The sequence below is a fragment of the Limanda limanda genome, chromosome 8, assembly GCF_963576545.1.
Source record: "Limanda limanda chromosome 8, fLimLim1.1, whole genome shotgun sequence".
NCBI classification, from domain to species: domain Eukaryota; kingdom Metazoa; phylum Chordata; class Actinopteri; order Pleuronectiformes; family Pleuronectidae; genus Limanda; species Limanda limanda.
Window position 1 is genome coordinate 11,687,674 of NC_083643.1, and position 13,256 is coordinate 11,700,929.

The window sequence follows — 13,256 nt, forward strand, 5'->3', positions numbered from 1 at the left end:
CTCCCTCTCTTCCTTCCCCTCCTCCTCTCTCATCCCTTCACGGGACTGAGGAGTTTCTCTGAGTCCATGGCCTCCTCAGCTCCTCGTTTTATACGCGCACCCAGAGGTCCGTGCAGGGCTCATTTACCTGCTGTCGGTGATTATTAGCCAGATTGCAGGTGGAAAAAGAGGCATCATCCTTTCAGCTGACGTGAAGCCGTCATGATGCCACAGGACAGGTTTGGGTTACGGCTCTTTTCAAAGTTGACGCTGAAATCCACCCGGTCACCCTTTGTCCTCTCCATACATTATGAAGGAGGCGCAGCCGGCCAGCAGCCTGCTGCTGCTGCTGCTCGACTTACTGTGACACAGGACTTTATTTATTCAAATATAACCTTCTGATATCAATGATTCATAAGTCAGGAAACTCATCCTCACTCGTTTCTATCCGTTATTGGTGGATTACAGTTGTTGAACCTCTTAAAAAGCAGCTCCACACTGACTCTGTTACAAGTTTATCATCTAAATATTACTGTCAACTATTAACCAGCTAGTGTCTGTATATCATACTGATGACCACATATCTATACAGTCGTTTTTATCACACTGTTAGTGAATGACTGTATCTCATAGCTGCATGCAGACATGGACGCATCATGAAAAAATGGGGCCTTGGGCCCCCACCACCCCCTGCAGAGGAAAAACCCTACTAGAAACAAATATTCACATTTTTTGTTTCCTCGTTGTGACGTCTCTTTGTAGTTCTGTCAGTGTCTCTGGTAGTTTTTTTGTCCCTTCTGTTACATTTTGGGTTTTTCTTTAAAAAATATATTTTTGATGAGGATTTCCCTTGTGTACGTTCTTGTCTAAACTTAAAAACAGAGAAGATAGAATTTAATATTATTCTCATACAGGAGCTGGTCATCCACAGGCACGACCATAACGAACCTGACGCCAAATTAAACTGATGTTGAAACAGGAAACCTGCACAGAAAGAGGCTCGATAGCCACACACCTATGAATATTTCATGAGATCATTATTGTCTGCCTGTGTCTGTCAAAGAGCATCATTCTCCAGCATCTCATGTGCTGGGCCTTTTTATTTATTCATCATTATTGTTTTTTAACTGTGGCAAACCCATGCTGTCTTGAAAAGTCAGGAACTTACTGTGCACTTAATAAAAACTAAGTTTTCCAACCAACTCCAGTAGTGTGGCATTCAATTAAATAATATATTTAATATTTTACAATTACAGTCAGAACCCACCTTTATCCACACTTTGACATATTGACTAAATATCTATACAGCAGATAATCATTTTTAAAATTATATGTATGTCAACATTTTTATTATGACTACTATTCCATCTGTTGTTATGGTTTTTCATGTCATTAATAACAGGTATCACACCAGCAATGGCCCTGTTCTATATAAGCATCCCAGTGTGACATTGAGGCAGCATGTACAACACCTGAAACCTGAAACTGAAGCAGCTAAATGGAATCATTGCTTTTATTTATTTATTTTCACTCCCGTGCTTTTCCTACTGACATGTCAAAATGTCTCGATAGACAGAATAATGCACTTTAAACATTTTTTATAGATATGGGTCACTTAATTCTTATTAACGTGATCTCATAAGTTAGTTTATGTTTTATATATTTAAAGGTGAAGGTGTTTTAAATAGGGCAAAACAGAAATTAGTGTTTGTACCTTTGTGTCTGAAAGACAGAGCTGCCATCTAGTGGCCAGAGAGAAAAATGTAACAATAATGTAAATTCATTTGGTATGTGACTTGTCCCACAACATCCGAGTAAATAAAGTTAAACTAGTATCAGAACTAGAACATTTTGAAAATACAAAAATTAAAAGGCAAAAACAGTCATTTTCTTACCACAGCTCTTGAGATGTTCTGACACCGCGTCATAAACAGAATAGTAACATCGACAGTTCAGGTGTATTTTTTTCTTGTTTTATTTCTTTCTCCAAGTTACAAGGGAAGCACATTTATTAATTTTTTGCCTTTAAAAAAAATCTGGGATATCTTGACTTGTGTCTTGGACATCGGGCTTAAAAGACAAAAATAAAAACATTCAAAGAAATTATAGGCATCAGATATATGTCTCATTAATAAAAAATACATAATACACTGATGAATCCAGATGATGACAAACAAGGCTGGACAGTGGATTGTTCTTGTGACAATTGACTGTGTATCATGTCGTCCTACGACTTACACCAACATATATTTGGTTACCGAGGCTAATTCCAGCCAGTTTAACTATTTAACAAATACATTTTATTTCCATGTCAAAAACTGTGACATGCTGGTTTTAGTAACCTATCTTATTCTCAAATGAAGGTAAACCCTCTTGCAAGACACCGTGGAAGAGATCCTGATATCATTTAAAAAGAAAATAAAGGGATTATTATTATTATTAATTCAAGTTTGACTATAATCCTATTTTTCTCCAAAGAGAAAGAAATAGCCCATTTTGATGGTGATGAAGTAAGATACTAACTTACAGATGTTTTTTCTTACAGATACAACAAAGTCTACAAACAGGTCTGAGGTGCATTGAGTGCACGCTGCAAACACGTATCAGGCTTGGAGCCTGCAAAACACACAGGCCAGTGCACCACCAGGAAATTCAACAGTAAACTGTCACTTCTCTGTTAGCACCTCCTCCGCACAACTGCTGACAGACACATGAACCCATTCGGGGTTAAATCAGGACCAAAGCGAAGAATCTGAAGAAGAACAAACCTGTGCTCTGAGTTTGAACTCATCGGAGATGGCCATGCAGGAGTTTGACACTTTGAAAACACTATTAATTTCACCATAAACACTTTATTTTCAAATCCAGCCTGAGGAGTAATTCCTGTGTGTTTTGCTTTTTTCAGGGAGAAATATATATATATAAAAAAAATTAGGGCTTGTAGATTAATTATAATTTTGTCCCGCCATCTTGGAAAACAACAGGCCATCAAACAGCACGACAAAAGGAAATGCGACAGCGTTGAATGGTTGAAACAAAGAGCACTTCTGTCTCACAACGTAAATCTTCTTCCATGGACAGATTTGCATAAGAAAGGGGGTGCAGGGGTGCAACACGTCTTTGGAGGATTTGATTCAACAAAGAGTCATCCCACAGACAAAGATGTATTAATTCTCCTCATCTTTACAGGACATTAGTCTTCAAACTAGTGGGTTACATTAAGTATTAAACCATACATTATGATAGAATTCACCACCCGCAAAAAAAACTAACTATCCCTACGCAAGTCAAACACCTATTATAGTTCAACACAAGCAATAGGCAAATTTTAAGAAGTTCAACAATTCCACAAGGACCTGGTTAATCCTTCCCGACAAACCCCGCCCGGCTCACAGAAGACGCAGGCCTCCTCTTCATTTCTACAGCGTTACAGCTCCACAAAGCCCTACACAAACTTCACTTCTGTGTCATGCCACAATATACAAAGATACTCAGAGAATGACAAACACTTTCCTAAAACGGAGAGAAGGAGGAGGAGGAGGGAGAGGAGCAGGAGGAGGAGGAGGGGATGGGTGTTGGAAACAAGAGGGATCAGGATCGTGAACCTTGTCCTCCACTTCTCCTGAGAAATCAGTGGTCAGTGTGACACGGGTTATCAAAACGCCATGATTCTTCCTGGATCACATGCACACACACACACAGACACCCACTGGTGTTTTCTGGTTGATGCATCGGTTGTTTGATGGTGTGTGTGATGTGTCAGCAGAGAGGGCGCCTGCAGCAGGGCGCCTGTGTCCCTCCGGTCCTCGGCTCCTCGGGGGTGATGATTGTAGGGGTAGCTCCTCAGGGCTGTAGCGGCAAAAAATGAAAGGGGACGATGGGGGGCGAATCCACGCTCTTCTGAGTCTTGAGCCTGCCTAGATATAACGGATCGTGATTTTGCAGACGTCTGTGAGCGAGTCGAATGAAATGTGAATAAAAACTACACAAAAGAAAAACGAGAGCGCGTTACAACAGAAAAGCTGATGAGCTGCAGGTTGTGGATCTAAAGAGGAAACCGAGTGTAAACAGTCTAGTTGTGTTTGGATGACAGTCCTGCTCCCCGCGCTGGTCTCACTGCTCAGTGCGAGCTCCGCCCAGCAGTGTCAAAGCCCCTGACTGAAGCCGCTGAGGATCATGGGATTGAATGACGAGCTCCTCTCTGATCTGTCGGTGTGAAGGAGGGGGCAGGCGGTCGTGAACTCCTAAGTAAGGGTTAATATTCAGCGATATCATACTGCAAATCCTCGTGTAGCAATAAAAATCGTTTGTGTTGCTGTAAAAAATTGTCTTAAATATGAATATAGTACTGAGTTTTTCTGCTCTTTAGGAAATAATAGTCTGTTGTGAGGTGAAGTGGGCGGGATCGTCCTCCCCTTCACTACAACTCCATGTCCTGAGCCTCGTCCTCCGAAAAGTCTGACATGGAGCTCTCGGAGGAAGAGTTGCCCTCTCTCTCCTCCTGCTCCTTTAGAGCCTCCTCGGTGGCGTACTTCTGGATGTACTCTGAAAGAAAGACACGACGAGGGAGAGAGATGGCTGACCATGGGATGTTCACAGTAACTTAGCAACGACAGAGCGGCTTCTAATACTTTCACACAGTGTCAGGTGATTTCAGGTCGACAGATTCATATTTTGTCAGACATATCGCTCTGTGTTTTTTTTCCTTTCAGCTTGAATTGCTTCAGTGGCTCCTTGCAAATTCAAAGCTGCATTCTAGGACTGCAAGAAATCTAAATTTTATATTTTAAGGAAAAACAGTAACACTGAATTATTTTTACTCCAACAGTATATCGACTTTTTAATAATTATGTTGTAAGAAACTTGTGTGCTACCTTTAATCTTGTGTTTATAATCCTCTGGCCGGTGCAGGTACATGGCGGCCGCATCTCCGTTCAGAGGATCGATGGGGTTGGGGTAGGCGAGCAGCTGAGGGAGGAACGACTCGAAGATGTTGGTGAGGTCTGGTGGATGTGGGGAGAAAGGTAAGTCAGTACACAACAAATACAATAAACCCACACAAGTTACAACAAGCTGGACTTGCTTTCATTACATAACGGAGTCATCCTCTTGTGTTTACAGCTACATTTTCATCCACTAAAAAACATTGGAAAAAACAAATCTGACACATTATGGCTGTGGGTTGAAATGTTAGAGGAGACAAAGGAAGCTCATGTTCAGGTTCATATTTATATTTGGGTTATTACTTGAACCTTTCTGATAAAGCCTGCTGTGATTGGCCAGCCAGCCCACTATGTTGTGATTGGTCAACAGCTTCCAGCTCATGTCAGAAATGGCCGACTCTACTCTCACTTTGCCTGTTTTTTTTAGGTTCCCCTTTAATACCAATCAAACCCTCTCTAAAAGTTGTATTGCTGAGAAAGCAATCACTATTATTGTTGTTAACAAAGTGAGTGTGTTCACTACATAGTGTTCAGTGTTCAGAGTCCTCTCAGCCTCAGCACCTTCTTATCTGTCACTATGACCTCAATACAAGAGGCAGCTATCACTCAAGTGTAAGCCGATTAAACCAAGATGCTCTGCCTGCAGCTCTACTGGCGACGTGCACGCTGCTCGCCTGGCGTTGATTTATTGGCCATTACTGTTTAACCGAGTGACTGGTATGACTACATAAGGCTGTGCAGCGATGAGAGCAGTGACTGTGACCCACCGTAGAGAGCTGTCCAAGTCTGGTTAATGACGTCTAAACACACCGTGCCTGACCTGAAAGACGACAAAACACAACACCGTGACTCATACAAAATAAGAGCCTCACAGAGGTTGTCAAAGCAAAGGAAGGTGCAGAGTTTGGAGTGATTCAACAAAACCAAACATCTGAATATCAACGGCAGCGTCAATAAAGAAGAACAAAAGAAGAACAAATAAAGAATAATAGTTTTACTTACGCTTCATCAATGTTGGGATGGAAGATTTTATTCATGAATCCTGGGAAGAAAAGCTTTAATTATGACGCTGTCCTCGGTTTAACAGAACTAACAGTACACTTAACAGTAGTGGTGGGCAAAGTTATATTCCAGTTATATTGCTCATCAAGAATCAGCACAACAGTTGATTCTTGATGATTATTACATACCTATAGATGGAGATTTGAAGGGGTATTTATCCGGCAGGTCCACCCGAACCTTCCACACACCTTCTTCATATGCCGCTGGAAGAAAGTGAGATTGATCAAAAATATTCTCCAAACTAACACAGTACTAAAATAGCATTGTCCATGTTGTTAAAGGAATATACAGTATGGCATTTTGGAAAACACATTTATTAGCTTTATTGTGAAGGGTTAGATGAGAAGACTGATATTTTTCACAGGTGAAAAAATGTGGTAAGTTGGAGGCGGCTCTTACTTCCAGGTGGTCCATGGAACTTGACCACAAACTCGTTGAGTCCACTGAGGATGGTGACCTCGTGCTTGCTCTCAATGCTGAACAGGTGGTTAAGGAAAAGGAGCACCCAAAACAGCAGAAACACATTTTCAACTAAGCATATTTCCATTGTGCCTACATTTCAGACTCTCACCCTGTGTGAACTTGTCTGGGGCAGAAGTCAAACGTAGGATCAATAGCGTGAGGCGGGGAGATCAATAATGCAGTGGCCACTCTCAGACAACAAACAACCGCTCTCCTTGGCAACAAAATAACTTCACAATGAGTCAGGATGGAGGAGTATATCTAAAGGAAGAATAGAAACTTTTCCAGTGCACAGTACACACATCACACATCCCTCATTCATTCCATATTATAAGGTACTAGCATTAGAAGAGGGTCTATCAACAACCAAACGTTGAGATGCTGTGTGCATTGAGTGCTAAACCTGTGGACTGATGTAAACTTTCCTGTTTCCAGGCCGATGACAGCTGGAGAAGATGGAAGGTGACTTGGGCGGGAGGATGTGTCATAATTGCAGCCAGAGACGCGAAGCTGAGTCAACTGTCTGACTGTAACACGGAAAGTCAGTCAACGGCCATGACACTGACTCAATGAGGCATGGAAATTTAAAACAGACGAAACTGTTACACCCCGTTTCATCATCCAGTCATAAATCCTTTTTCCATCCTCATCCCAACATTCTAACAAGGTAATGCTATAATGTCAATTTAGCGAACACAAGATAATTCAAATTACAGAAGGTTTCAAGACCTCAGTCACTCAAAGAAAAAGTCATGCAAACCACTAACCAAGGAGACAAGGTTGCTCTGAATGTGATGTGATGGCTCTTACAAATAAAACATGTTATAGATGTAGGCTTGTGCAGTAGAAAAGGACATCTCTCTCTCTCCTGCCTTTCCCTGAGGGTTATCCATAGAAACCAGGCATGTGCTCACTCAAGAGTAAAGTAAGTACACAAGGGAAAAGCTTTATTTGGCCTAAAGCTCTCAGAGCACTGACTTCTCATGACATTGTGCTTCTTGGCTCTATGTCCATTTATGCAATCCAAAAAATGTAATTTCCTCACCTGCAGTAAACCATGTGGCAGTAAATCTGGTTGAGCCTGATGTACATGTGGTGGACTAGCAGTGATGTTTGTCAGGATGGTGACATACTGTAGCTGTGGCAAGAGGCCTGAATCAGCTGGTCTAATCCCACACATGTGATTTAAAGCCACAACATGAGACTACTCTATATATACGGTATATTCTGTTGAACACCAGGTTGGGGAACTGTTGGATTAAGATCCACAAATGGAAGAACTGCAGGATGAAATGTGTTTTTCCTTAGTGACTCCTGATGTCTATTTATAGATCTCTCATTCATATTTTATAAATCACATCGACGAAAAACAAAAACACTTACTGTAATCTGACTTTCCCCTTTGTTTGTGTCCTTTTTAACGACAAGACTGTATGTTCATGATCACACCTTTTATATATCTGATTTAAATGACATGCACACAAAATAAAAACATGTACCAATTACCTGAACATTAAATCTGCCTGAACATGGGCAGGAGGAAGTGTTAAAATATCAAATTAATATGAGTAAATCCTTGAATCAGCTCCTGTGTAACATTAGGTAAATTTGCCTGTTTTCAAACCGATTGTCCTCAACTCTTCAAAAAATACTTAAACTTGAAATACTTAAATATTAGTAGTACTCTATTTACAGAGGACACAATCATTACCGGATATCTATGTGGTCAGGGCTGCAAAAAATGTAATTCACGATAACATATCAATATACTTCTGATTAATCAATTGATCGTTTAATTTATACGTTGTGAGACTGCAATCCAGGCCCAGGCCAGGGGGACGTCTTCAAAAAGCGTTTCCTGTCTGATAAACAGACCCAGATGACCAAACTTTACATAAAAACAGAAAACAACATGTAATAGTCACATTTCACAAACTGGGACGATATGGAATGAGCGAAACTAGTATCGGTACAATATAAAACTTCCACGGACTAAATTGACGAATCAACTAATCGTCTAATTGTGTTTAATGACCCTGGAAAACAACACGCCCTGTCCCCACCGTGGACCTCACGCTCCCAGCCCCCCAGCCCCCCCTCCCCTGCCCCAGACAGCACGCTTGTTGTTCCGCGATCAGCTGTGTGAAGCCCCGCCCCCTGCCATGTTCCGGATGGTAACAGGCCGACCAATCAGAGAGCAGCATCTCGCTGCAGGACAAAAACAAAACAATGCAGCTCACGCTGTCATTAAAGCGTTCGAGCAAACTTCGGTGCAAACTGCGAATAACGTGCAGCAACACAACAATACACACACGACAGGACAACACCAGTCAGCTGCCAACACATTAAAACACAATGTCGTCGGGAATCCAGCCCCAGAGAGACCGATGTTAATGAAAATAATTATATTTAAAAAAGGACAACGTATCATTGGCCTTTTTCCCCATCTCGTCTTTCGACAGCTCAATCCAACAATTATATGTGAAGATTTTTTATTTTTTTACTGTAAAACATGTTGTAAACACGCAAGCCGTGACTTATTCAGCAAAAAACACGACGTGCATCCTGTTTTGAGTCCCTTTGTACCATCCTGGTGTTCAGGCCTCAATCTCTAACAAAGCACAAAGTATGAAAGTCCGTTTATATAACGGTATTAAAAGTTGTTATGTCTCTACTCGATCATTTGTCAAAGATCGTCTCTGTTACGCTCCAACGACCTCATTTGTTCGCTCGGTGGTTAGCATGCTACATAGCTAGCTTCGCATGCGTTAACGGGGCTGAAAACACGAATTCGCGGACGTGTCTTTCCGAACGAGTGTTTCCAAAATGTACAGAAGCCCTCGACCATCCCTGGCGTGGTGTTGTCAGTCCGATGGGAGCTCATTTTTTACGGCCAACTGGCAATCGCATCGCTCCCCCCGAGCTAATGCTAGCAACGGCCAACGGCTAACCAGAGAGTTCGCGCAGGCTAGTTATAACGTAGCAGCAGATTCCACTGGTGATAACAATTAGATTGCTAGCAAGAAAAGAAAAAAAACACACACAAGTAATGTATTAGCATGCTAACTGGCAAGTAACACCACACAAACAGCAGCTGACGTGTAGCTCCCCGTTGGCTACTCGGCTACCTTGGGCGAGCTAACGTTAACAGCTGCCCCTGTACATCACGGGGTGGAGAGCGTTACACACTTTTTTCACTAGATCGACTAATCTCTCACAGGCAGGAAACACACAATATACATCACGACAACATCCAACATGGAGAAACTGAGCGTTTAACCCCCCACCAGCGCAATGACACTGGCCATAAAAACAAGACGAGCCTGTTAGCTTCGGGTTATTTCGGCTTGTTTATGTTCTGGGGAAGGATACAGTTTCACCACGTCGGTATCCATTCGCCTCTTGCCCGGACTTGGAGACGACATGTTGTTTTTTTTGTGTTGTTGTTTAAAGAAGTGATCTAAAAAACACTGCGACTCTCAGCGTGGACGGACCGTATCAGCAGCCTCCCCGCGACGTCCGTAAACAAGACACCATCGCCCGCTTTCCTCTGCTCCTCTCACCGTGGATCTCCAGGGGCTCGATGCGCTGCTCTCTACCCGCACTGCTCGCGTCCTGTCCGGGGGACTCTGCTGCTGCCAGTGACATCAACCTCCAGCGACGGGAGGAGGGAGGGCCCAGGTGCAGAAGCACACGTCACAGAACTCGATCTTTCCTCCGTTTCGGGCGTATTCGTCACCGTGAATACCGCCGATGTGCTCGATCCTGCGGGGATTCACGTTTTAAACACGAACGTTTCCTCTGGGTGGTTTTGTTAGAAGCAGAAGCTCGTCATAGAAGCCCCAGTGGTGAGGGTGTGCTTTTCTATCACGCACAGATCTATGGTGAAATGAGCTTATTTGAAATTCAATAACAAGCAGACAAGGCCAAAGTTGTGTTTTTCTCGATATGAATCATTATATGAATATGTACAGTCTTAATAAATAAATAAAAGTTCTACCATTAATAAAATAAAGTGAAAATTATTGAAATGAAATGGACTGAAGCCAAATTTCAGTCATTACGTACCAATCCATGCACTCAAAATATCTGGAAAGCTGCAGATGTACTGTTATTGTTGTTCAATTGCCTCATATTGCCATTGTGTTTCATTATATTCACATTATATTGCCTATTCTGTACATATGACATACTATTACATTTCTGTTTGTCCAGGTGGGATAGCTGTTTTTTATTTAAATATTCTAAAGCCCATGAGTACAGAAGAAAAGTATGCTTGTTAATCCTTTGTTTTCAGACAGAGCATAAGTCACTAAAGATCATCTCACACTTGTTTCCATGTCAGGTAAAGTCAACTTGTTTGAGACCTGAGATAATGGTGGTCATCACAGGACCTCTTGATTCTCATAAAAAAACAACCAGTAATAAACCAACACATTTTGTTATACTGATGTAGTGGTGTGATTCCTCTCAAACTCCACTCAGAGCAGAGAAGAGAGTCACGGATTTGACTAAGACAAAATGTCACATGTCACATGTCACTGTAAAAAAGGTGAACACGATACAAAACCTTGGCTTGATATGAATAAAGTGTCTGCTGCCTGGAATCATAACATATTGAAGCAAATACCACATTGTTAATTGTCTGAGTTGTCAGACCTTCATGTCCCTCATGCTGTAGTTCAGTCTGTAGATCTTCATGTTAGCATAGCCAGTGCTGGTGGCTGTGAAGTGGTGTCACTCTTGATGGTGTCTGAGCACCACACCACTCATCTCTTTCCAGTTTGACAATTTAAAGGTCTCGCTCCAAATGTGGAACACTGAAGACCTCAGATAAGTTCATCATGTTACCAAACTGCAAAGGAGTCCTCAGACAAACTTAAGTGGTAACCAGTCAAGATTCTTAGATTCTAAAGGGGCAGATTTGTGGAGAACATATTTTGAGTGCAAACTTTTGATTGTTTTTGTAGCTGTGTGTGTATTTGTGTACAGTAAGGTAAATACGTGTGCTTGAGGCAGATCTCAGTGGTATCTCAAGGCTGTCATATGAGGTGCAGGGACTCCTGCTAGAGATCCATCCTTTCACAGTCAAAAGACACCACCAGAAATATTTAAGATATTTTAAAGATTGTCAAAACAATGACAACGTCGGGCTTGATGAACTGAAAACCACTGCTCATAACAAGAAAGAAGGAATCTATCCTTTCTAAATTTGAAAAAATACTAATATTTGCTTTGTTTCCACCTAATAGTTTTGTCTTTGATCAACTTGTTCTACAACCATGAACATATCTATAAGCTATGTAGTACTTTCATATATGTATCTGTTAATCTTGATTTGTGAAGTATCTTTTTTTCTAAAAGAGAGATTTCCTGTTTGCAAGTTGACACAAACCATCAAACGGAACTATGTTTAGCTCGTTTTACATGGAAGATTAAAACAAGCTTCGCCAACATGATTTTGTAGCAGAATCACTGGGTTATCAGCTGTATTCTTCTAACCATTGAACAAACAGTGACTTTGAATCCCCCAATCACTCTAGTCAATGAAGAAGTCACTTGGAAGAGATTGTGTAAAGTGCTGACCTCCAGAGATCCATGAGTAGATCACTGGATGGAACAAAAAGTTGACGACTCATCACTCTGTCAATCTCATTACTGCAGCTCATGTTTCAGGATTTTCTTATTGACTGAGCGACTGTCTGTGTGAAGTAATGATATGTTTCCTGAGTGACTGACACTGAGATTCTTCTTACCGATGTAAACCTCGAGTGAACCTGCTGAAGTGAAGCTGTAATGCAGTAAATGTATGAAGGAACATAGTGTACCCTGTGAAACATGAGTTACTTCTGTCTGAATGATTGGTGCACTGCTATCTGAACAGAAACAGTTTGCAAAGAGTTATTTTACTGTGACAACCTCAGGGTCTGGACAGGCACAGAGGGCCTTAAATGTTAAACATTAACACGAGTGCTAGACACAGTAACACACAGGCTGCACAGTGTTAAAGTGTCATGTTAAACATGTGAATTGCAGGGAAACAACACAGAAAAGATGATGTTTGATCATTAATATTACCACTGAGACGAGTCTGGACTATCTGAGACAAGTCTGGACTAACCTTTTATTTGCCCAAAGCCTGTGAGAACAAGTCGTGGTAGCTTTCTACCGGTTGATTGATCTCTCTGGTCTGTTTTGCTCCGACGGCCAATCCCAGTGAGCCTCAAATCCAGATTACCACATGTCAGCAAAGCAGCCCCTGAAGATCTGGGGGAAAGGTTGACACACATTTGATCAGAAGGAATCTCTTCAACCACACGTTTCTCTCAGAGTAACTGAACAGCTGTCCCTCACGGAACCTTTACAGTAAATCATGTCTGTGTCTCGCAAGCATCGAATATGCTTTTTTTTTTTTTTAGCTGAGAGTTTAGAGCTAGATTTACTGCAGCAAGCACACAAATTACCGAACATAAAGTCAGTGGTGCAATAATAACTTGGAGACGAAATCAAGACTGTATTTAAAAACACAAAGAGCCTAATTGCCATATTTTCTATTACATTGTCTGTAACCACACCGAAATATAGTTTCTGCCTCTGCTTTCTAACAGTGCAGAAGCTTTGATTCTCTATCAAGCTTTTGCTTGCATTCTGGATATGTTGTACTTATTCAAAGCAAATTAGTGTTTTATTCTATTAAGTTAGAAGTCTAATTTAAATGTGCAGGTTTTGTGTCGTATATTGTAGTTAAACTTTAACTTGACTAGTTTATCATGGACCAAACTTTAAAGAAGTAATGAAGTCACTGATAAA

The 13,256-nt window shown here is 41.4% G+C and overlaps 1 protein-coding gene across 1 annotated transcript; it reads right to left on the reverse strand.

Annotated features, from left to right (window-relative positions):
• Positions 1-1,930: 1,930 nt before the first annotated feature.
• Positions 1,931-10,100, reverse strand: LOC133008812 (ubiquitin-conjugating enzyme E2 H-like). Its single transcript, XM_061076135.1, has 7 exons — positions 9,819-10,100; positions 6,384-6,460; positions 6,113-6,187; positions 5,925-5,964; positions 5,690-5,742; positions 4,854-4,982; positions 1,931-4,524 (listed from the first exon to the last, which is right to left on the reverse strand). Exons 1-7 carry the CDS (start codon positions 9,869-9,871, stop codon positions 4,400-4,402), a joined length of 552 nt encoding a protein of 183 aa, XP_060932118.1. The 5' UTR covers positions 9,872-10,100; the 3' UTR covers positions 1,931-4,399.
• Between the last annotated feature and the right edge of the window lie 3,156 nt (positions 10,101-13,256).